Source organism: Xenopus laevis, chromosome 7L (assembly GCF_017654675.1).
Source record: "Xenopus laevis strain J_2021 chromosome 7L, Xenopus_laevis_v10.1, whole genome shotgun sequence".
In the NCBI taxonomy this organism is placed as follows: Eukaryota; Metazoa; Chordata; class Amphibia; order Anura; family Pipidae; genus Xenopus; species Xenopus laevis.
This window is the reverse complement of record NC_054383.1, coordinates 132,654,132-132,675,782: the sequence shown is the minus strand read 5'-3', so window position 1 is coordinate 132,675,782 and position 21,651 is coordinate 132,654,132. Positions and strand designations below refer to the sequence as shown.

The 21,651-nt window shown below is 39.2% G+C and overlaps 1 protein-coding gene across 1 annotated transcript; it reads left to right on the top strand.

The window, feature by feature from the left end:
* The first annotated feature begins 208 nt into the window (after window positions 1-208).
* Window positions 209-9,656, top strand: LOC121395670 (phospholipase A2 inhibitor subunit gamma B-like). The gene is made up of 5 exons (XM_041569768.1): window positions 209-305; window positions 2,369-2,482; window positions 6,054-6,194; window positions 8,238-8,378; window positions 9,397-9,656. The coding sequence occupies exons 1-5, from the start codon at window positions 254-256 to the stop codon at window positions 9,654-9,656; spliced, it is 708 nt and encodes a 235-aa protein (XP_041425702.1). The 5' UTR covers window positions 209-253.
* The last annotated feature ends 11,995 nt before the right edge of the window (window positions 9,657-21,651 follow it).

Below are 21,651 nucleotides of genomic sequence, written 5' to 3'. Positions count from 1 at the left end.
AAGCTTACAAACATTAAACCCCCCAAGTGATACTTATTTGTTAATTTCTCATTATCCCTGAGATTTCATTTTTAGCAAGTGTGCGGATATCATCATCCAAATAATGGTCCAACCCAGATACAATTTATATTTAAAGTTTCTTTCCATGAGTCAGACACCTCCCGCCCCTCCCAGGCCATCGTTTTTATTTAATTTGGGAGGCTGAGGTGCCATTATGTCAGGTCACATGTAAATACTGGGGAACCTGCTCACAATGAGATCGGCTGTGGGGCTCCTGTTTGTTCTCTCAGCTCTTGTACAGACAGGTAAGGGGACATTGCTCTTCTGTAATAACATTGCTGGGATTTGGGATTCCTATTCTATTTAGGTGTAAGTAGTGTGGTTATACAGGAGATAGGCAGGGGCTCCATTAGTAGTGGAACTATATCTCCCAGCATTTTTTAACAACATAACAGCTACAACACTGCTGGTGCCTTATACTCTGGGAAAAAGAGTCATTTCTTAAAGGGGTTGTGCACCTTTAAATTAACTTTTAATATGATGTAGAGAGTGACATTCTGAGGCAATTTGCAATTGGTTTTCATTTTTTTTTTATTATTTGTGGGTTTTGAGTTATTTAGCTTTTTATTCAGCAGCTCTTCAGTTTACAATTTCAGCCATCTGGTTGCTAGGGTCCAAATTCCCCTAGCAACCATGCAGTGATTTTAACAGGAGACTAGAATATGAACAGTAGAGGCCTGAATAGAAAGAGGAGTAATAAAAAGTAGCAATAACAATACATTTGTAGCCTTACAGAGCATTTGTTGCTTAAATGGGGTCAGTGACCCTCATTTGAAAGCTGGAGAGTGTGAGGCAATTAATACAAAAACTATAAAAAAAGACCAATTGAAAAGTTGCTTAGAATAGGCAATTCTACAACATACTAAAAGTTAACTTGAATGTGAACCACCCCTTTATCAACACACAAGACCAACATATGGCTGCTTGTATAAGTTTGGAAGCAGCCAATCACAATCAGACTTTTTAAAAAAATCTATTAGCCACAATATGGCAGCACCCACCCACCCTTATATATACATGCAACGATACAGAGAAGTAATGTATTGTTGACAGTGTCAGCTATACAGGTAAAGGATCCTTTATGCAGAAAAACGTTATCCAAAAAGCTCTGAAATACGGAAAGTCTGTCTCCTATAGACTCCATTTTATCCAAATTTCGAAAAATGATTTCCTATTTCTGTGTATTAATAAAACAGTAACTTGTACTTGATCCCAACTAAGATATAATTAATCCTTATTGGAGGCAAAACCAGCCTATTGGGTTTATTTCATGTTTATATGATTTTCTAGTAGACAAGGTATGAAGATCCAAATTACGGAAAGATTCATTATCCAGAAATCCCCAAGTCCTGAACATTCTGTATAACAGGTCCCATACCTTCAAACTGTACTCTCTAAAGGAAAGTAATATGTGTACATGTAAATATGTAGATAAATGTAGACATGTAGTTAGAGTATTCTGCACATCACAAGCCTAATCAAACAAATGATTTATGCTTTCAAAGTTGGCCACAGGGGGGTCACCATCTTGTAACTTTGTTAAACATCTTTGCAAGACCAAGACTGTGCACATGCTCAGTGTGGTCTGGGCTGCTGAGGGATCGTCATAAATGATCAAAACAGCACAAGTCAAATAATATCTGCCAGAAGCCGATACAGCAAAGACTGATTAATAATCAGAATATACAGACTGCACTGGGTCCTGTGTTGTCATGTAATCTAATGTGGATTTTATAGTTTTTGTATTGTTTAATACAAACTTTCTCCAACTCTGCAGAACCAGTGGCTGCAGCAAAATAATCCTCCAAATAAAATCCCAGTTTATCTGTTTAAATCTGGCTCCATGATCTTCGTCCCTGCAGCTGGAGTTGGAAACAGTAAAGGGGATGTAAAGGCAAAAATAAAATCCAATACAAATCTCTACACAGTCGCCTACTGCTCTACAGGGAAACAAACAAAGCTGCTTGAGTTCTGCATGGCTGGGAAGTAAGGTGGGGGCTCCCCCTGCTGTTCATAAGTATGATTGTTTCCCTGCAGAGCAGTTAGGGACTGTCTGACAATTCCTATCCACAGCAGTAAATGAAGGGAGAATTTCACTGCATACAGTCAGGTTTCTTATAAAAACGGTACATATTTTTTAATTAAAGTATATTGGAGATAGGTTTATTTTTCATTAAAAAAAATGTTACCTTTACATGCCCTTTAACTCCTTTTCAGTGAAAATAAATAATAGGCAATTGAAAAATATATGATGTTGCTACTGCTTCATTTTCATGATTTCCTAACAACAGAGGTATTTCTTTTGCAGGTCTGTCCCTCTCGTGTGTATCTTGTGTTGGGTTGGATAAAACTCCGTGTACAGGGAACAGTACCTTGTGCCCCCCAGGAACAGTCTGTGGTTCTTTATTCATAAGAGGCTCAGGTACATGGACAACAATTATAAGTGTGCTGGGGTTGTTAATATTTCAGTATTATTGTTGTGCAAAAGGATCAGTCTAGGAATACACTGAACCCTGCTTTCGGGGGTTCGGGCAACCCCTGAAACCCGGGGAACGTTTTTTTTTTTTTCAACAGGCTCTTGGATTCAGCCGAATCACTAACCAAATCTAGAATTTGGTGCATCCCTAGCTCAACGTTTGGATCTCAAAATGAAAAAAATAATAAAAATGAGAACATTAAGTACAGCACAGAGGATGAGTGTAAGATTAAGAGTGTGCAATGGTACCCCTGCTACATACATGCCACAATTCCAAAGTCCACTCATTTGAATTGTGCTTAGTACAGGGGAATACCTATGCTGCCATAGTTTTATTGGACCTCTCTGTACAGACTATGAGCAAACTTAGGGACTGTTCCTGCTGAATTGTGCTAAGTACAGGGGATACCTATGCTGTCATAGTTTTATGGGATCTCTCTGTACAGACTATGAGCAAACTTAGGGACTGTTCCTGCTGAATTGTGCTTAGTACAGGGGAATACCTATGCTGCCATAGTTTTATGGGATCTCTCTGTACAGACTATGAGAAAATTTAGGGACTGTTCCTGCTGAATTGTGCTTAGTACAGGGGAATTCCTATGCTGCCATAGTTTTATTGGACCTCTCTGTACAGACTATGAGCAAACTTAGGGGCTGTTCCTGCTGAATTCTGCTTAGTACAGGGAATACCTATGCTGCCATAGTTTTATTGGATCTCTCTGTACGGACTATGAGCAAACTTAGGGACTGTTCCTGCTGAATTGTGCTTAGTACAGGGGAATAACTATGCTGCTATAGTTTTATGGGATCTCTCTGTACAGGCTATGAGCAAACTTAGGGGACTGTTCAAGCTGAATTGTGCTTAGTACAGGGGAATACCTGTGCTGCCATAGTTTTATGGGATCTCTCTGTACAGACGATGAGCAAACTTAGGGACTGTTCCTGCTGAATTGTGCTTAGTACAGGGGAATACCTATGCTGTCATAGTTTTATGGGATCTCTCTAAACAGACTATGAGCAAACTTAGGGGCTGTTCCTGCTGAATTGTGCTTAGTACAGAGTAGGGATGCACCGAATCCAGGATTCGGTTCGGGATTCGGCCTTTTTCAGCAGGATTCAGATTCGGCCGAATCCTTCTGCCCAGCCGAACCGAATCCGAACCCTAATTTGCATATGCATATGTTTTCCCCTTACCACCCATAATTTGCATATGCAAATTAGGGTTCGGTATTCGGCCGAATCTTTCACGAAGGATTCAGGGGTTCGGCCGAATCCAAAAAAGTGGATTCGGTGCATCCCTAGTACAGAGGAATACCTATGCTGACATAGTTTTATGGGATGTCTCTGTACAGACTATGAGCAAACTTAGGGGACTGTTCCTGCTGAATTGAGCTTAGTACAGGGAATACCTATGCTGCCATAGTTTTATGGGATCTCTCTGTACAGACTATGAGCAAACTTAGGGACTGTTCCTGCTGAATTGTGCTTAGTACAGGGAATACCTATGCTGCCATAGTTTTATGGGATCTCTCTGTACAGACTATGAGCAAACTTAGGGGACTGTTCCTGCTGAATTGTGCTTAGTACAGGGAATACCTATGCTGCCATAGTTTTATGGGATCTGTCTGTACAGACTATGAGCAAACTTAGGGACTGTTCCTGCTGAATTGTGCTTAGTACAGGGAATACCTATGCTGCCATAGTTTTATGGGATCTGTCTGTACAGACTATGAGCAAACTTAGGGACTGTTCCTGCTGAATTGTGCTTAGTACAGGGAATACCTATGCTGCCATAGTTTTATGGGATCTCTCTGTACAGACTATGAGCAAACTTAGGGGGCTGTTCCTGCTGAATTGAGCTTAGTACAGGGAATACCTATGCTGCCATAGTTTTATGGGATCTCTCTGTACAGACTATGAGCAAACTTAGGGGACTGTTCCTGCTGAATTGTGCTTAGTACAGGGAATACCTATGCTGCCATAGTTTTATGGGATCTCTCTGTACAGACTATGAGCAAACTTAGGGACTGTTCCTGCTGAATTGTGCTTAGTACAGGGAATACCTATGCTGCCATAGTTTTATGGGATCTCTCTGTACAGACTATGAGCAAACTTAGGGACTGTTCCTGCTGAATTGTGCTTAGTACAGGGGAATACCTGTATAACACCAGATATTCATTATGGCCACATTTGTCTGGTACACCTCCAGTCACATGTGTAAGTTGCTCAGAGAACCTCCAAATATCATGAATTTCAGTTTTCCCTTGACTTCTCTGAAGTATTTTGATCATCAAAGAAAGCACACTTAACTCAACTTTGCCATTAAAGGGGTGTTTCATTAAGTTAAGGTTTAGTATGTTATAGAATGGCTAATTCTAATGATCAAATGATCATTATGGCTAGAAATGAATTGTTATTGTTACTTTTTATTACTCATCTTTTACGATTCAGGCCTCGCCTATTGATGTTCCAGTCATTTATTCAAATCAAGACATGGTTGCTAGGGTAATTTGGACCCTAGCAACCAGATGGCTGAAATTGCAAACAGTAGAGCTGCTGAAAAAAAGCTAAATCACTCAAAAACCACAAATAATAAAAAATGAAAACCAATTGCAATTTGTCTCGGAATGTCGTTCTTTACATCATACTAACAGTTAATTTAAAGGTAAACAACCCCTTTAAGCAAATCAAAGTAAATATGTACCTACATGTATGTCGGCCATTGTGGCTGACTTGCGAGTTCATGCGAGTCCCTTGCAGTGATAACATAACACCACTGAGACATTTATTTCTAAGATGTCCGGGTGTTGGACAGAAGAGGAAAGGTGATTATGATCCTTCTGTTCCAGCTCCAGTGGAGCTTACAATCTAAGGTCTCTATGACATTCACACACACGGGTCAGTTTTATCAGGAACCAATTCCCACCCAGACACGGGGAAAACGTACAAACCCATTGCCGATGACTGGAGCCCTCTGTGATGTTGATATGCCAGTTAATGTGACTGTCCTGTTCATATGTTGTTTATAGTTGTATAATGTGACTGTCCTGTTCATATGTTGTTTATAGTTGTATAATGTGACTGTCCTGTTTATAGTTGTATAATACACAAAAGCCATGAATATCTTGTAAATTATATCCTTATAAACGGTGAGTTCTGATGTCATCAGTTATAAACGGTGAGTTCTGATGTCATTTCTGTCACATGACTCACTGAAATTTGTGTATTATAATAAATAAAGTACCCCCAGTTGCAAAATATGAGGATATTAGAATTTCCCTCGGAGTTCCATGACCTGTATAAAAACACTCGGCCTTCGGCCTCGTACTTTTATATGGTCATGAAACTCCTCGGTGACTTATAATATCCTTATATTTTACAAGAGGGGGTACTTTATTCACTATATAATGTGACTGTCCTGTTCATATGTTGTTTATAGCTGTATAATGTGACTGTCCTGTTCATTTGTTGTTTATAGTTATATAATGTGACTGTCCTGTTCATATGTTGTTTATAGCTGTACTATACAGTGTCATAAGATCCTGCTTTCAAGAAAGTCAGTGCAACAAAACTGGGACGTTTTCTGCTGGGGAATATAAAGGAAAAGAGATCAGTAACTGCTGTACCACCGACAACTGCTCTCCCTCTACACCCACATGTAAGTGCTCCGCTCCCCAGGGTAACTGTTTTAATAAGGGTAAATAATTCAAATATTATTACATGAAAAATAAATTCTTAAAAACTGCAAACGTGCACAGAAGAGTAATTCTACATGAATTAGTGATTGGCAAACGGTATCCTATACACATCCATTTTTTTATTTCTTTTTTGTTTTACTTTTTCCACTTTTTCTTATAGGTTTTTGTTTCTGTTTCGCTTGTTTGTGATTGGTCGTCCTTACGAGCTTGGAAACTGGAAAGATAAAATCACTTTTTTACTTTCTTTAATGAAAAAGAAAATCTATCTGCAATATACTTGAAATAAAAAATGTCTAGCATTTTTATTAGAAACCTGACTGTATGCAGTGAAATTCCCCCTAGTTTTACTTGCTCTGACAGCTGCAGATAGGAAACTTCAGGCGGTCCCTAATGGCTCTGTAGGAAACAATCATACTTTCAAATGGCAGGGGGGAGTCCACCACCTTACTTTCCAGAACTCGAGCAGCTTTGTTTGTTTCCCTGTAGAGCAGCCGTCGACCGTGTAGAGATTTGTATCCGCAGACCCAGTTCAGTCTGTATATTCTGATTATTAATCGGTTTTGCTGTATCGGCTTCTATGGCAGATATTATTTGACTTGTGCTGATAATTTATGATGATCTCTAAGCTTAGCCTCCCAACAGAAGCCCAGACCACACTGAGCATGTGCACAGTCTTGGTCTTGCAAAGATTGTTAACAAAGTTACAAGATGACAGCCCCTTGTGGCCAACTTTTAAAGCATAAATCATTTGCTTAATTAGGCTTCTGGTGTAGTAAATTCATGTTTATATTAAGTATACAAAATACAGCATTTCTAGAATTATTCTATTTTAGACTTTAGTTCCCCTTTAAATACTGGGTGATGTGGGTTTGTCATTAGTTTATGCTTAATGGGGATGTTCACCTACTAAACACTTTTTTTTTCAGTTCAGTTGTTTTCAGATTGTTCCCCCAGAAATAAAGACTTTTTTTTAATTTCTCTCCATTTTAAATTTTTTTTACAGTTTTTCCAAGTTGAATGTCCCTGTCTCTGGTGTTTGAGTCTGGCAGTAATTCAGGTGCAGACTCTAAACTGTTAAAATTTTGCAAGATTTCGGGGGTTATTTATTAAAATCCAAATGCCAAAAACTTGAAAAATTTGAGGTTTTTTTTAACTATAAAATCCAAATTTTTAGTGGGAATTTTATTTTTTGATTTTTTTATACCTTGAGGATGAAAAATCCGTCATTTCAGACCTGCTGAGGTTTTATATAAGTCAATGGAAGAGGTCCCTATCCTATCTGGAGGTTTCTGTGGTCTGTGCTGGAATTATGCCAAAAATCTGACTATTTCTGACCTTTCAGGCAAAAATCCCAAAAATTAGTCCTTTTTGGGAAGAAGCCCGAAAAAATCGAGCGATTAAGGAAAAACCTCAAAAAAATCATAAGATTCGGATTTTTGAGTTTGTTCCCCCGATCCAATTAAATCGTGCTTTTTAAATAATCAATAAGGTTCAATTGTGGATTCTAGATGGTCAGACTTTTTCAATTTAAATACATAGAAATATTCAGATTTTGATAAATAAAGCCCTTAGTTTACAGGGTCGGCGACCCCCACCTTTCCAAAGCTCCTTTAGAAGGCTAAAAATGAAACTTTACACATTCAATATTAGAAAAACTGTTACAAATAGAAATTAATTGGAAAAAGTATTTATTTCTGGGGAACAATCTGAAACCAGCTGAACTGAAAAAAGTGTTAGAAGGTGAACAACTCTTTAAGTGCCCCATGTAGGCACGAAACACAATAGGCTGTTATAATTTATTTGGCACATTATAAGGGGTGTCGGAGCCTTGTTTAAATAAATGCAAAACAGCAGCAAATGATCAACTGATGCAGATAAACTGTGAACATTAAAATTTGTGCCCACTATTTGTATTCTGCACCTTTCTGCCCCCTAGTCATTTTATATATTTTATATTAATGGAAAGTAAATCTAATCTGTGAGTTGTTGTTCTTCCTCCTCAGGGAAAAAGACCCCTGAAATCCAACACAATGGATGGAAATGTCCAAGCTGTGTCCCTTTCCCTTATGACTGTGTTGATACAGATGAGGTGTCCTGTTCCGGTGATGAGAATTATTGTTTTTCTCAGTCCCTTCAAATCCCAGGTATTATTAAAGAAAAGAAAAAAAAAAAATATATATATATATATATATGTATATGTATATGTATCTATATGTAGGGGTTGTCTCCTATTTCTTGGTATAATTGGTCCCAGAAAATCCTGACATGCTACTGCACCCTCTAGTGGCAGGTCATCCTACATTTTGTGTTAATTTTCCAGTTATTGCATACTGCACATGTGCAAGCCCCGGACTGCGAAAGGGAACCCTGGGAATTAGAAGTAAGATGGCGGTACAGCACTTCATTAGAAAGATCCCACAATCTAGAGTATTTTTTTTCTGAAAATGAGCACCAGTCTAGGAAAAAATACATAACCTGCCTAACTGCTAGTTGATCCAGAGAAAGACGAAAACCCCCGTCTGAAGCCTCTCCAATTTGCCTCAGAGGGGGGAAAAATTCCTTCCTGACTCCAAAATGCAATGGGACCAGTCCCTGGATCAACTTGTACTATGAGCTATCTCCCATATCCCTGTATTCCCTCACTTGCTAAACACCATCCAACCCCTTCTGAAAAGGCCAGTATAAAAAAAAATTTGTTTCTACATAATGAAAAAAAAAACACCAAGACACTTTTAACTTTAAGTTCGCAAAGTCTTTATTACGGAATAACTTACTGATTCTCTGCTTGCGCTCCTCTTCAGAAAAGGCAATAGGGCGACAATCCATCGTGTGGCACTCGATTTCTCCTCTCTGCCTTGTATAGGGGATAGCCAGAGAGGAGAAATCGAGTGCCGCACGATGGATCGTCGCCCTGTAGCCGTTTCTGAAGGGGAGCGCAAGCGGAGAATCAGTAAGTTATTTCTTAATAACGACTTTGGGAATTTAAAGTTAAAAGTGTCTTGGTGTTTTTTTTTCGTTAAGTACAAACACATTTTTTTATGTTGCTGTTTCTTTAAAGCTATACATTGAGGGGTGCATAACATTTTGGAACACCCAGGGATCAGGAATTATTATTATTTCATTGTCATTTAAATAACATTGACATTGTCTTGTTCTATACAGGATACGGGTCAGTTCCATTGAGTGGTTGCAGCACAGAAAGTCTCTGCCAATTCGCCAATTTCTCTCTGAACTCAAATCTGAAAATAAACAGTACAGCTCACTGCACCAAGGCCAATATGAGCGTCTTTATATCGACGACTATGGGAACCACTACAGTCAGTCAAGTTAATGGAAGCAATACTGTCGCCTCCAGTCTCCACATGTGTCTATATTTATGTCTAGCAGTTATTTTCCTGTCATCAATAAACCACCTTGCATAAAAAATAAGACGTGTCTGTTATTTAAATATGGTTCTGTTTGAGTGCATTTCTGTACCTCCCTGTGAGCGGGCCAGTCCCGATTTTGACAGCTCAACCCACAATCCCGGATTGTTACTGAAATGTCCCAACTTCCTGTTTGATGTCCTGCACTGAACAGCAAGAAAAAAGTTTCTAAAACGTAATTGACTTTTGGCAGAGAGCCCAGAATATGTAGCAGATGCACTTAGACACTTTTGTAACAATTTCAGATAAGCAAAGAAAAAAAATGTTACTATTTAAGATAAGCAGGTCTCTTGGGTAAACTGTGACTTGCAGCTTAAAGGGCAATTCACATTCATTCACAAAACTGTAATAACACATAAAAACCACAGAAACGTGTTCAAACTTTCATAACCTGCCAAATTTTATAAATTGAACATGGTATTTAGGGAGTGTGCCCACAAAAATGGTTGTGGTCTAAAAATTCCACCCCCCTGCAAATCATTTTGTCCGTCTTCCTATTTCCAAAATGCTTGGGTCCCATGTATGCAACTTGCCTGCCTGAAATGTGTCTTTGGCTTCTAGAAGAGTAGCCGGCCTTTCAGGTTGGTAATTTCCTAGTTGCCCTATAGCACGTTTACATTGAGAAGAGAAATGTCATGGTCGGCACCCAACACCAGAACAAATGCCAAGCACCCTGGTCTCGGCTCGTGCTTCACCTGTAGTGTGACCTCCTTTGGCCTCGGGAGGAGCCCTCAGCTACTTGGATGCCACCAGGACTTAAATGAGAGGTGCAAGGCTAGAGGTTCTGGATCGGCAGAGGGGCACGACTGTTAGCGAGAGTCTTTGGGCAGAAGGTCGCGGTACAAGACGTTAGGCAATAGAGTAGTCAGATCAGGCCGGGTCGGGGCAGGCAGAGAATAAACGTAGTCAGGCAGGCAAGGGTCAAACCAGGAAGTCAATCAGAGGGTTAATCAGAAGAGGTAGTCGGTATTCAGGTAAGGGTCAGGATCCAGATGTCAGAATAGTCAAAAGTCAGGCAGGGGTCACAACAGGAATCAAACAGGTTCAAAACAGGTATAGCAAAAAGCTCAGAAGCACCAGGAATAAACTCCTATAAAGGGCAGCATGGAGATGAAAAATGTACCTTTAAGAACATTTAAATTTCGCGCCTATAATTAAAGAAGAGGCGCACGCCCTAGAGAACCGGCGCCATAGAAGGTCTTCGGCACGGCGGGCGTCCCCGCCGAGGGGTCGGCAGGTGTCCTTAGCGTCCCCCCACTAGACGACCAGGGTGAGTTATTACAAGAAAGGGCTAATCTGATCTAGCACTTTCTGATCTAGTTGTTTCTTTTTGTTGCTTATGAGTTTCCCTCGAGTCTACAGGCAGAGGGTGCTGGTATTACATTATGAGACATGTAAAAAATAAAAGGCTGTTTTTCCATCAAGCTGTGTGGTTTTTAATGAGACACTGAAATCCAATTACCAATTACTCTGCAACTTACTGCTGCTAGTGATGGGTGAATTTATTCGGCAGGCGCGAACGTGTGGTGAATTCTCACAATTCGCCGCCGGTGAATACATTCTCGAAACCGTCACGAAAATGCGCCGTTGTCCATTTTTTGGACGCCAGCGCAAATATGTCCAAAAAACAGCTGGAAATTCACAAATTTTTCATCTAAACGCCCCAAATTTGCCACACTCTAGTAATATATAGAAATACACAGTCTTTATACTAAAGGTAAGGGAAGTAACTCAGACTAACTCTGTAAGTTGTTCTTCCTCCTCAGGGAACGAGTCCTTGATAACCAACCCAATGGATTGACGTGCCCAAGCTGTGTCTCTTTCTCTAATGACTGTTTTGATACAGATCAAGTGTCATGTTCCCACGATGAGAATTATTGTTTTACTCAGTCCCTTTAAACCTCAAGTACCATAAAGTCCATACAATAAGCAAATATAATTAAAAAAAAGTCCATTAATACATAAGTGTATAACGACTTACCTGCAGTAAAATTGCTACAAACAACAAATCTCCCAAAAATGCTTTCTCACCGGCAATAATGTAATTAACCTCTGGAAAAACATATGCTTCATTTCCAAAGTCCTTAGTTTCCTGTCTGTAAATACAATAGAAGCTATACAATTTGTTGATGGAAAAGGAACACCGTATTGTTTGTAGGGTAGAGCACTCAAAGAGCAATCCTCCCGGCAGTAGTAGTAAAAGAAAGGTCTTTAGTATAAGTGTGGATTACAGCTTTACGTGTTTCATATTCTCACAACACTTAATCATCCATAACCAAAACAAACAGTACAGTGCACTGCACCAAGGCAAATATGGGCAACGCCAGAACCACAGAGCCTCCAGCGCCGGGGCAAATACAGACAACACCTCAACCACAAAGTTGGCCACCACAATCATCTGCTTCATGGCTACAATCAAAAGTGGAGATGGTGCAAGCAATGCTGGGGATACTGGTGCCTCAAGTGCCACCTCAAGTCTTCATTCTCCTCTGGCCTCCATTCTGTATTTATGTCTAGCCGCTATTTTACTTTCATCATCATCAATAAACCTCTAATGATAAAAAGATATGGTCTTGTCTTATTTAAATATGGTTTCACTTTAGTGCATTTCTGTACAGTATGAGAGTATCTGTAGCTTTTTGGGTGCGGTTCATACAATAAGACTGTATGAACAAGTAGAACACCAAGCCTTCCTACTCATAACTAGGTCTTCAAGTGACTGGGGTCTCACGAAAGGTCCTCTAGGCCATAAAGATGTGGAACTGTGTTACCAGTTAATAAAACCTTCTCACAACCAATGAATACAGCAAAAAGCTAATTCTTTCTTTCTTGGGGAACAAGGGCTTTAGTCTGCAGTTCATGAGGCAACTATGCCAACCTTGTACCTTCTGTAAGAATACCTGTTCGGCCGCACCGTTCTTCCCTCTAGCCGCGTCAGCGTGTTTTCGTTGGCGCCGGCTCCTCTCTAGGGCGCGCGTGGCGCGCCTCCTTGTTATTTAAAGGCCCAGGCGTGCTTTAAAGCCCAGTCTGTCTGATTGAAATTACCCGTGATAGAACCTAGTTTCTAGTGGTTTTCTGAGCCTTGTGCATCTGTTCCTGAATCTGTTTGTCCTGATTATCCGGTTTTGACTCCTGTCTGTTTCCTGACTATTCTGCATTCTGTATCCTGACCCTTGCCTGCCTACGACAACTCTTCTAGCTGAACCCCTTGATTGATGATCCGGTTTTGACCCTTGCCTGCCTGACGTTTCTGATATCCGCCTGTCTTGACCCAGCCTGTCTGACCATCCGCCTGCTTAATCCTTTTGTACGGTGACCTTCGGCCCAAAAGACTCTGATAACCGCTGTGCCCCTTCGCCAGCCAGAACATCTCGCCTTTTACCCCTCGTTAAGTCCGGGTGGCACCCAAGTAAGCTGAGGGCTCTTCCCGAAGCCCAACGGTGGTCACACTACTGGTGAAGCCAAGCAGAGACCAGGGTACTTGGCACTTGTTCTGGTATTGGGTGCCGGTCGTGACACCTTCCCTGAGACACAACAGTTCAGGAAGGGATATGTATTTGCAGTAAAGGACAAGCTGCTATAGAATTCCATTGTGCCACTGGAAAGATGCTCAGAGCCAATCCCTGCTTCTGTCTTTGGATGACCCTCCGATATTGTAGATCATTGTAGATGTTTGAGTTCAAACAGTCTGTTGAATCCTCTTCCAGCACCCCAAGTCATTCTAGTCAATTCACCCCTCCCAAAATGTCTTACTAGGCCAATTTATGCCTTTTTTTTACACATAAGAATGCTTTAATCGGTAGGCTTGTATATGAAGTATCTACCAGAAATGGCAGACCACTCATTTTAATGACAACATTATGTATTTCTATAGAATCCAATGTTAATTTTCACTCATTTTAATGGCTTGCATCCTTGTTCTTGAACCCACATTGCCAGCAGACCATTCATACAAAGTACAGAATAGAAGGGTTCAATGAAACGTCATTCATGTTTAATGAGGATTGGCTTTTCTCTCCACAACAAATACTGTATATACATGGCATGACAGTTGGGGGTCCATTAATGTGAGTACCAAAAAAAAGATTCCTGATTTGTAGGAAGGGGCAGTTGCCTCGGCCCACCAGTGGGATTTTTGCACTTGGCCAGCAATGTACAAAAATGCAGCTCAATGTGCCCTTTAAGCAACAGTCTGTGTTTATTGATCTGTGCAACGGATTTGCCCATTGGAACTTGGGTTATGAATTGTGCAATATATACGCTCTTAGGGAAGAAATGTGTTGTTGTGGCTTTGGGTTATGAATTTCTCAATATACATGTTTGTCCATGCACACTGCGAATGACCTCTTGTAGGAATACCGGTGACGTTCTTCTGCTGTGGTTATTTGCTTTACTCATTTATAATATCCTGGTTTGGGGACAGTTTTTCTGGAAAGCTAAGCACAAAACAAAAACTGTGGTACCGTGTTAGCCAGTAGCAGAAATAACAAATAAAAAAACAAAAACAAATACAAAAAGTATTGTAGAAGTGATACCTATATTGGCTAACAATAAAAATAGATTGCAAGCTTTCGGAACACCAAGGCCCCTTGGTCAGGCAAAATACAAATAAAAGCTAGAAAGGCACAGCATATATACTGTTAGATCAGTGAAAGGTATTCATGGGCAATAAAATAGGAACTTACAGATAGATAGGGATGGGCGAATTTTTTTTGCCTTGTTTTGCCATGGAAATGATGCCCAAAGACTTGTATGGCGTTGTGCGTCAAAAAAAATGACGCGCGTCCAAAAAAAATTGCTGCGCGTCTAAATTTTTCCAACGCTCATAGACTTTAATGGTCGTCGGTGACAAAACAAAACGGGTCAAATTTGCCGATCCCTGCAGATTGATAGAGATCATTTGTAGAGATAATACAATGAATTAGGGTAGGTTGTAAATAGTCCAGGAGTCTGGATTTAGTCAGGTCACATAGTGTCACATGAAACCTGACCCTAAATTAAGGCCCTGTCTTAATGTGTTAAATAACTCCATACATTTGAATTCATAAATCTTCTTTTCCCGTTCAGTTTTAAAGTTCCCTTTTAGAGGAAGACCAGCATGTCCTGAAGGCTGTGATTTTGAATGCAGAAATGTTGCCCCACTGGTGTATCACGTGATTTGGTGTTGATTTTATGTCTGTGATGGTTCATCCAGGAGCTCAAAGTTAGCAAGATTAATCACAATCAAAAAGCACATTATTATTTGCTAGAATTTCTTACTTGAGAATTAATGAATAAAGGTTTTCAAAGAAATCTCAATTTGCTTTATTACCATTAAAATATATGGGAACCTTGTAACATAGTAACATAGTAAGTTAGGTTGAAAAAAGAAACACGCCCATAAAGTTCAACCTTTTCACTTTTTTTTTACCTGTCTAATTTCCAGTTGATCCAGAGGAAGGCAAAAAACCCATCTGAAGCCTCTCCAATTTGCCTCAGAGGGGGGAAAATTCCTTCCTGAATGGCAATGGGTCCCTGGATCAACTTGTACTATGAGTAGGGATGGGAATTCTTTTCCCTTGTTTCGCCGGGGAAATGACGCCCATAGATTTGTATGGCGTCGTGCGACAAAAAAAAAAAAGACACGCATCAAAATAAAATCGTTTTTTTTTACATTTATCAACATTGAATCTCATTTGCCACGTAGCTGACCAGATTGCCAGTTTGTCAATATCGTGGACCCAATATCGAGCCCTGGGGGACCCCACTAAGAACCTTACTCCAAGTAGAGAATGTCCCATTAACAACCCCCCTCTGTACCCGATCCAGAAAACATTTCTTCAGCTGTTTTTATATTAAATAAATAACAAGCAACAAATAAAAAATACTGAGAACATTCCTAGACATTCATATTTATAACTTTTTTAAGTAAAGGATAAAACTGCTGTCAATAAAAAAAAATGAGCATTATATTTAGGCAAGACAATGTGAGCACAGTGGCTTTTGAATAAATGTATCAGTTTCAGCAGGAATGAAGAGTGCTGACATTTTGGACATTTCCTAGCAAAAAAAAAAAATGAGAAAAGCTCAGTGCAGCTCTCTTTGACTTCTATAGGACCTTGAAATCTTTTACCTGGCAAATTTTTATATTAGAGTTGTTTTTGTGTTTTTTACAGGAGCAGACTTATTATTGTTCGACTGGTAAATTGGAATTTGAATTTTCCCATTTTTTTGTGTCAAAACTCACAAATACGAATTTAAAAGCATCAACTTTATTGTAAATTCGAATGGGAGCTTTATCACCCCCTCGGCCATGGAAGTTCTAATTCGAATATTTGCCACTTAAAACATGCCGAGTTCATTTACAAGTCAATGGCAGAGGTCCATTTGAATGTTAATTGCCTTTCTGACATTTGAGTTTTTTTTTCCGAGGAAAACTCGATTCTAATTCAAGTAGAATTTTCAGGTCGGGACTATTCGTTCGAATATTAGACATTCAAGTTTTTTTTATGAGTAACCTCCCATTCAAGTTGTGAGTACATTTGAATCTATTAGAGTAAAAAAAAAAATTCTGATAAATTCAACCTTTGATAAATAAACCCTTCGTAAATCTTGAATTTTTTGAGTTTTACAGAAATATAGAAAAAACTAATTTCTAGATATTCATGGAAAAACATTGAAATTCGATAGTTTGTAAATAGGCCCCCCTAATTTAGTTTCCATTTCAACAATAAACATTGCACTCTTGCAGTGGAAAACTTTTTCAAGCATTCCCCAAAAATACATCAAATAGAATATGATAAAATATAGAATCATTTTGTTTTACCGTATATACTCGAGTATAAGCCGAGTTTTTCAGCCCCCAAAATATGCTGAAAAACTCTACCTCGGCTTATACTCGGGTCAAGTGCAAAAACGGTCGCCGGCGTCTAAGAATAGTCGCCGGCATCTAAGAATAGTCGCCGGCATCTAAGAATAGTCGCCGGCGTCTAAGAATAGTTGCCGGCGTCCAAGAATAGTCTCCAAGAATATTCGCCAGCGTCTAAGAATAGTTGCCGGTGTCCAAGAAAAGTCTCCAAGAATAGTCGCTGGTATCCAAGAATGGTCGCCGGCATCCAAAAACGAGACGCCGGCACCTCCAATGGGAGCAGAAACCCTCAATTTTTTGATTGAAACTTACCGGAAGCTGCTGCATTTCTCACCCTAGGCTTATATCCGAGTCAATAAGCTTTCCCAGTTTTTGGAGGTAAAATTAGGTACTTCGGCTTATACTCGAGACGGCTTATACTTGAGTATATACGGTACTTTTCATAAATAGGCCTCTGATTATTAGCAAGGGATTGCTATTTTCAAGTGAGGTTTTAGTATTTTAGAGCACCATGGTTTTTAAAGTGGTTGTTCACCTTCCAAACTCTTCTTTTTAGTTGTTTTTAGCAAAAAGATTTTATACACAACTATATGACTGACTAAAGCCAAACTTAAAGACAGAACATGCCCATGTTTATCAGCTCGAGGTAATAAAAATATTACACAGACAACTTCTTCATCATCAACAGGGACCTTAAACTTCTCATTAATACAAACTTCATGGAACATCTGACCACACACTACATGATTCATAGGTTCTCTTGAATAGATACTGCATCTTAAGGAAGTTGTAACCACACATATCATGGTTCTGATGAATAATCACATATGGGGCCTTATTTATAAAAAAATCCAAATTTTTCCGAGTATTTAAATAAAAAAAAGTCAGACCAAACTAGAATACACAATCAGACCTTATTTCTTATTAAAAAAAAAACTCAATTTGATCTGATTGGATAAAAACTTGATAAAATCTGAATTGTATGATTTTTTGGACCTTTTTCCCGAAACGATCAATTGTTTTTGGGCTAAAAGTTAGTTTTTTGGGATTTGTGCCCGAAATAGTCCGAATTTCCAGCTAATTCCAGTGCAGACCACAGAAACTTCCAAATAGGATAGGAATCTCTCCCATTGACTTATATACAACCTCGGAAGGTCTGGGATGAAGTAGTTTCAGACTTTTTCCATCTTTGGGGTATAATAAATCTCGGGAAAAAAAAATTTTCCACCAAAAATTTTGATTTTATTATTACAATTTTTTGGATAACTCCCAGGTGTGTCCTGAAAAAGTTTTTTAAATTGTGAATTTATTAGAAGTAGAAAAAAACTCCAAAACCTCATTAATTCCATTTTTGATAAATGAGTCTATTACTTTTAGAGACTTTTGACCATACAGGAAAGAATACTCCTAAGAAGAAAGAAAGTAATCTATAAATTAAATACCCCCAATACGGATATCTGTATATTGCACAGAAACATTTTTGACTTCTCTTTATGTTGTCATCTGTTGATGGTACAGTATCTTCACTTGGGGGCATATTTATCAAGGGTCGAATTTCGAATTGAAAAAACATCAAAGTTTGAATTCCAAAAGACCAACTGAAATTAAGTCAAACAATTTTTTGGGTCAAATAGGTCAATTTTCGATCAAACAGGTCCATATTCAGCCGAATTCGAATCCTCGAATCAAATTAATAGCGCATTTGATCGAATTCGATTAGAAGTTTTTTCCAAAAAAACCTTTGACAACCAATTGACTACAAATAGGTTCTAGGAGGTCCCCCATATGCTAAAACAGCAATTTGGCAGGTTTGAGATGGCGAATGGTCGAAGTTGAATTTTTAAAGAGACAGTAAATGATAAATTTCGATATTCAAATTTTTGCATTTTTTTCAAATTTAAATCGAATTTGGACTATAGTCGAAGTACGCAAAAAATAGCTCGAAATTCTAATTTTCCAACCTTTGATAAATCTGCCCCATAGTGTATTTAAGTTCCTCACAGTTGTCATTGTTTTTCCAATTAATATCACAGCAACTCTCATTAAACTGCACCTCATGTAATTTTTGGAGAAGGAACATTTTGAACTGGAACATCATCCCTGAGGTCAAATATTAAATAATTGCCAAAATCTTGGTAAAAACCTAGTCCTCTGTCAGCCCACATTTGTGTCCCTTCCAAGAAAACAAAGAGAATCTAAAAAAAAAGCCGGTGTACAAAAACAGTATACATCTCAAAAATAGTTTACATCTCCTTATGTGCAGAGGCTGAAATAGTGGTCCTATAGTGATCATTTGGCTCAATGCACATAAGCAGTTGTAACCGATTTGGTTTTTAGGAATCCGTGTGGTCAAACCAAGTGCTATATAAAAGTATCTGTGAACCAAAATGGACTTAATATTTTGACAATGTAATAGTTAAGTGGTATTTATAGCAGTATGAATATTTACAAGAACTTGTAATTCATTTTTCACCAAACGTAGGGGTAAATTTACTAAGTGGCAAAAATTCGCCAGCAATGGCTTTGCACCCATCGCAACACTTTGGCAGGCGAAAATTCACTGGGACAACGCTAAATTACTAAAAAGTTTCGTCCTGGCCAATGGATGCTGGTGAATTTTCGCTAGCGTTAGTAACTTCGGCAATGCGAGCAAATCAAAGTGTAAATGCGCTAGCGTTCAATTCTGCCTAGCGCAAATCTGTTGGAGGTCTTGCGCTCAGGCTAATTTGCGTCTTTATGTTACAAGTTGCATCAAATACATTACATTTACACTGATAAGTAGATATGTCCAGGGAACCTTAATAGAGTTGTTATAATGCCCTACACATGAGCCCAATGTAAAATAATGTTCCATACGTTAGAAAATGTATGGGGGAAACTGGTTACATAAAAATATTTTTTGCAGCTTATCACCCTGAAAAAAGTAAAAGATGCCAGAGTTTTTTGCACTTAGAAGTTTTTCCACTCAGAAAATATGATGTAATTAACTGAAGCAGGTCTGGACTGAGAATTAAAATAGGCCCTGGCATTTCAGGTACACAGAGGCCCAAACAGCCCCCCACCAGCCCACTAAATAGTGACTTTCTATGGCAACTTATAGCAGCCCCTCTGGCATTTGCCAGAACTCACAGATTGCCAGTCCGGGCCTGAACTGAAGATTGAGGAAGATCTATGAACTCCATTGCACTTCTGGTCTGAGCTGGCGAAGGCAAGTCTGGTGAAAGAGGTAACGTTCAATAAATTTTAATGAATAGGCGGAGTAACGCCTATTTGCCAGAGCGAAAGTTTGCCTGGCGATAGAGTGTGAATCACCGCTAGCGTCTGTCTGTTTCACTAGCAAAGTGAGGCCTGCACCCGTTAGTAATTCGGCGTAGTCCCTGCGAATTGTCGCCAGTGTTTGCCACTTCACCCTTTAGTAAATCTTTGGCATTAAGAAGGGCAGCTGGCAGTTTCCGCTACAAGATCTATGAGTTTCCAAAAAACTAGTTGCAGGTATGGGACCTGTTATCCAGAATGCTTGGGACCTCAGTAGGGATGGGCAAATTTTTTTCGCCTTGTTCAAACAAAAAAAAAGACGCACGTCAAAAAAAAATTTCGCTGCGTGACAAAATGGTTTCGAAGCCCATAGACTGGGCGGCAGCGACATTTTGGCGAAACAAAACAGGTTGACCTCAGGTTTTCCAGATAAAGGATCTTTCCATAATTTGGATCTTCATACCTTAAGTCTACTAGAAAATCATGGAAACATTAAATAAACCCAATAGGCTGGTTTTGCTTCCAATAAGGATTAATTATATCTTAGTTCGGATCAAGTACAAGCTACTGTTTTATTATTACAGAGAAAAAGGAAATTGTTTTTAAAAATTTGGATGAAATGGAGTCTATAGGAAATGGCATCCGGAGCTTTCTGGATAACGGGTTTCCGGATAACGGATCCCATACCTGTACGGTAATTGCTTTTGTGTTAGTAGAGGGTTTTCTCCACTAAATCATCTGCTACGGGCGTCTTTTTCTTCTGAAACTGCTGTTTTTCTTTCTGTTCTGACAATCTTGATCAGAATTGAATTGCCCCAACATATATTTAATCAGCATTTAAATCTACCAAATCTGAGATCAGGGGAGGAAGTAGAAATGATTTAGGAATTCAACGGAATAATTGTAGGCTGCCTGATTGCTTTGAACCTCAAACTGTAGGATTCGGTTTGCAAATGTTGTTATTGTTGGTTCCACCCAAACATACAGTTGCAGGAAAATATTTGTAATGACTCGATCTGACTAAGACACCAGTTGTCTCCTCCCAGAAGCCTCGTTAAGTATAAAAGGAAGTCTCTGAACTGGAATCATCTCACCCTCTAAAAGTGTATTTTGTGGACGGTCAACAATGACTCCCATGGTGGGATTTCTGTGCGTGCTCTCAGCTCTTGTATCTACAGGTAAGAATGTAGGGTAGGATTGATCCAGCCATAAGATGTATTTCATTTAGAGACTATTGGTAGCATTTACAAAATGTGCACACTGTAACTTATACATGGATGCATGCATGGAGCATCAGCTCTAAGAAGGTTTCAAGCTCTTACCCAACTGGAAACACTTATAAGGTGATTATATCTTTGTCTTTATTTTCCTCACTGCATCTTGATTTGGTTTTGTGCTCATCAATGCAGTGCTGTCTCTTTCCAGAATATGTAGGTGTATCTGCTTGTCTAATTCGGTCATTGGGGTAGATTCACTAACGGGCGAATTTTCACCAGCGTCAGTTTCGCACAGCTCGCCAGGCGCAAATGTGCTATGACTACGTCAATTTACTAATATGCAAAGTTTTGGCCTGGACACCAAATGCTGGTGAGTTTTTATTAGTGTTACTTCGGCAGTGAGAGCATTTCTTAGCAAAGATGCGTTGGCGTTCATTTGTGCCTAGCGAAAATTCACTAGTGATCTTGCGCTTAGGTCAATTTGCATAGGGCGAGTCATTTAAAGTTGTATGGACGTCTTTATTATAAATGTTGGTGCAAATGCTTGAAGTTACCACTTTTTATTACAAATGTCCAGGGAACCTTAATAAAGACAAGACAGTTAATATAATGCCCTACACATGAGCCCACTGTAAAATGAATGTTCCACATGTTAAGAAATGTCTGGAGAAAA

Coding starts and splice junctions, on each gene's coding strand:
- LOC121395670 (XM_041569768.1), top strand. CDS start 254: ATGAGATCGGCTGTGGGGCTCCTGTTTGTTCTCTCAGCTCTTGTACAG. Junction 6,195..8,237: donor CTCTCCCTCTACACCCACAT/GTAAGTGCTCCG, acceptor CTTCCTCCTCAG/GGAAAAAGACCCCTGAAATC. Junction 8,379..9,396: donor TCAGTCCCTTCAAATCCCAG/GTATTATTAAAG, acceptor TGTTCTATACAG/GATACGGGTCAGTTCCATTG.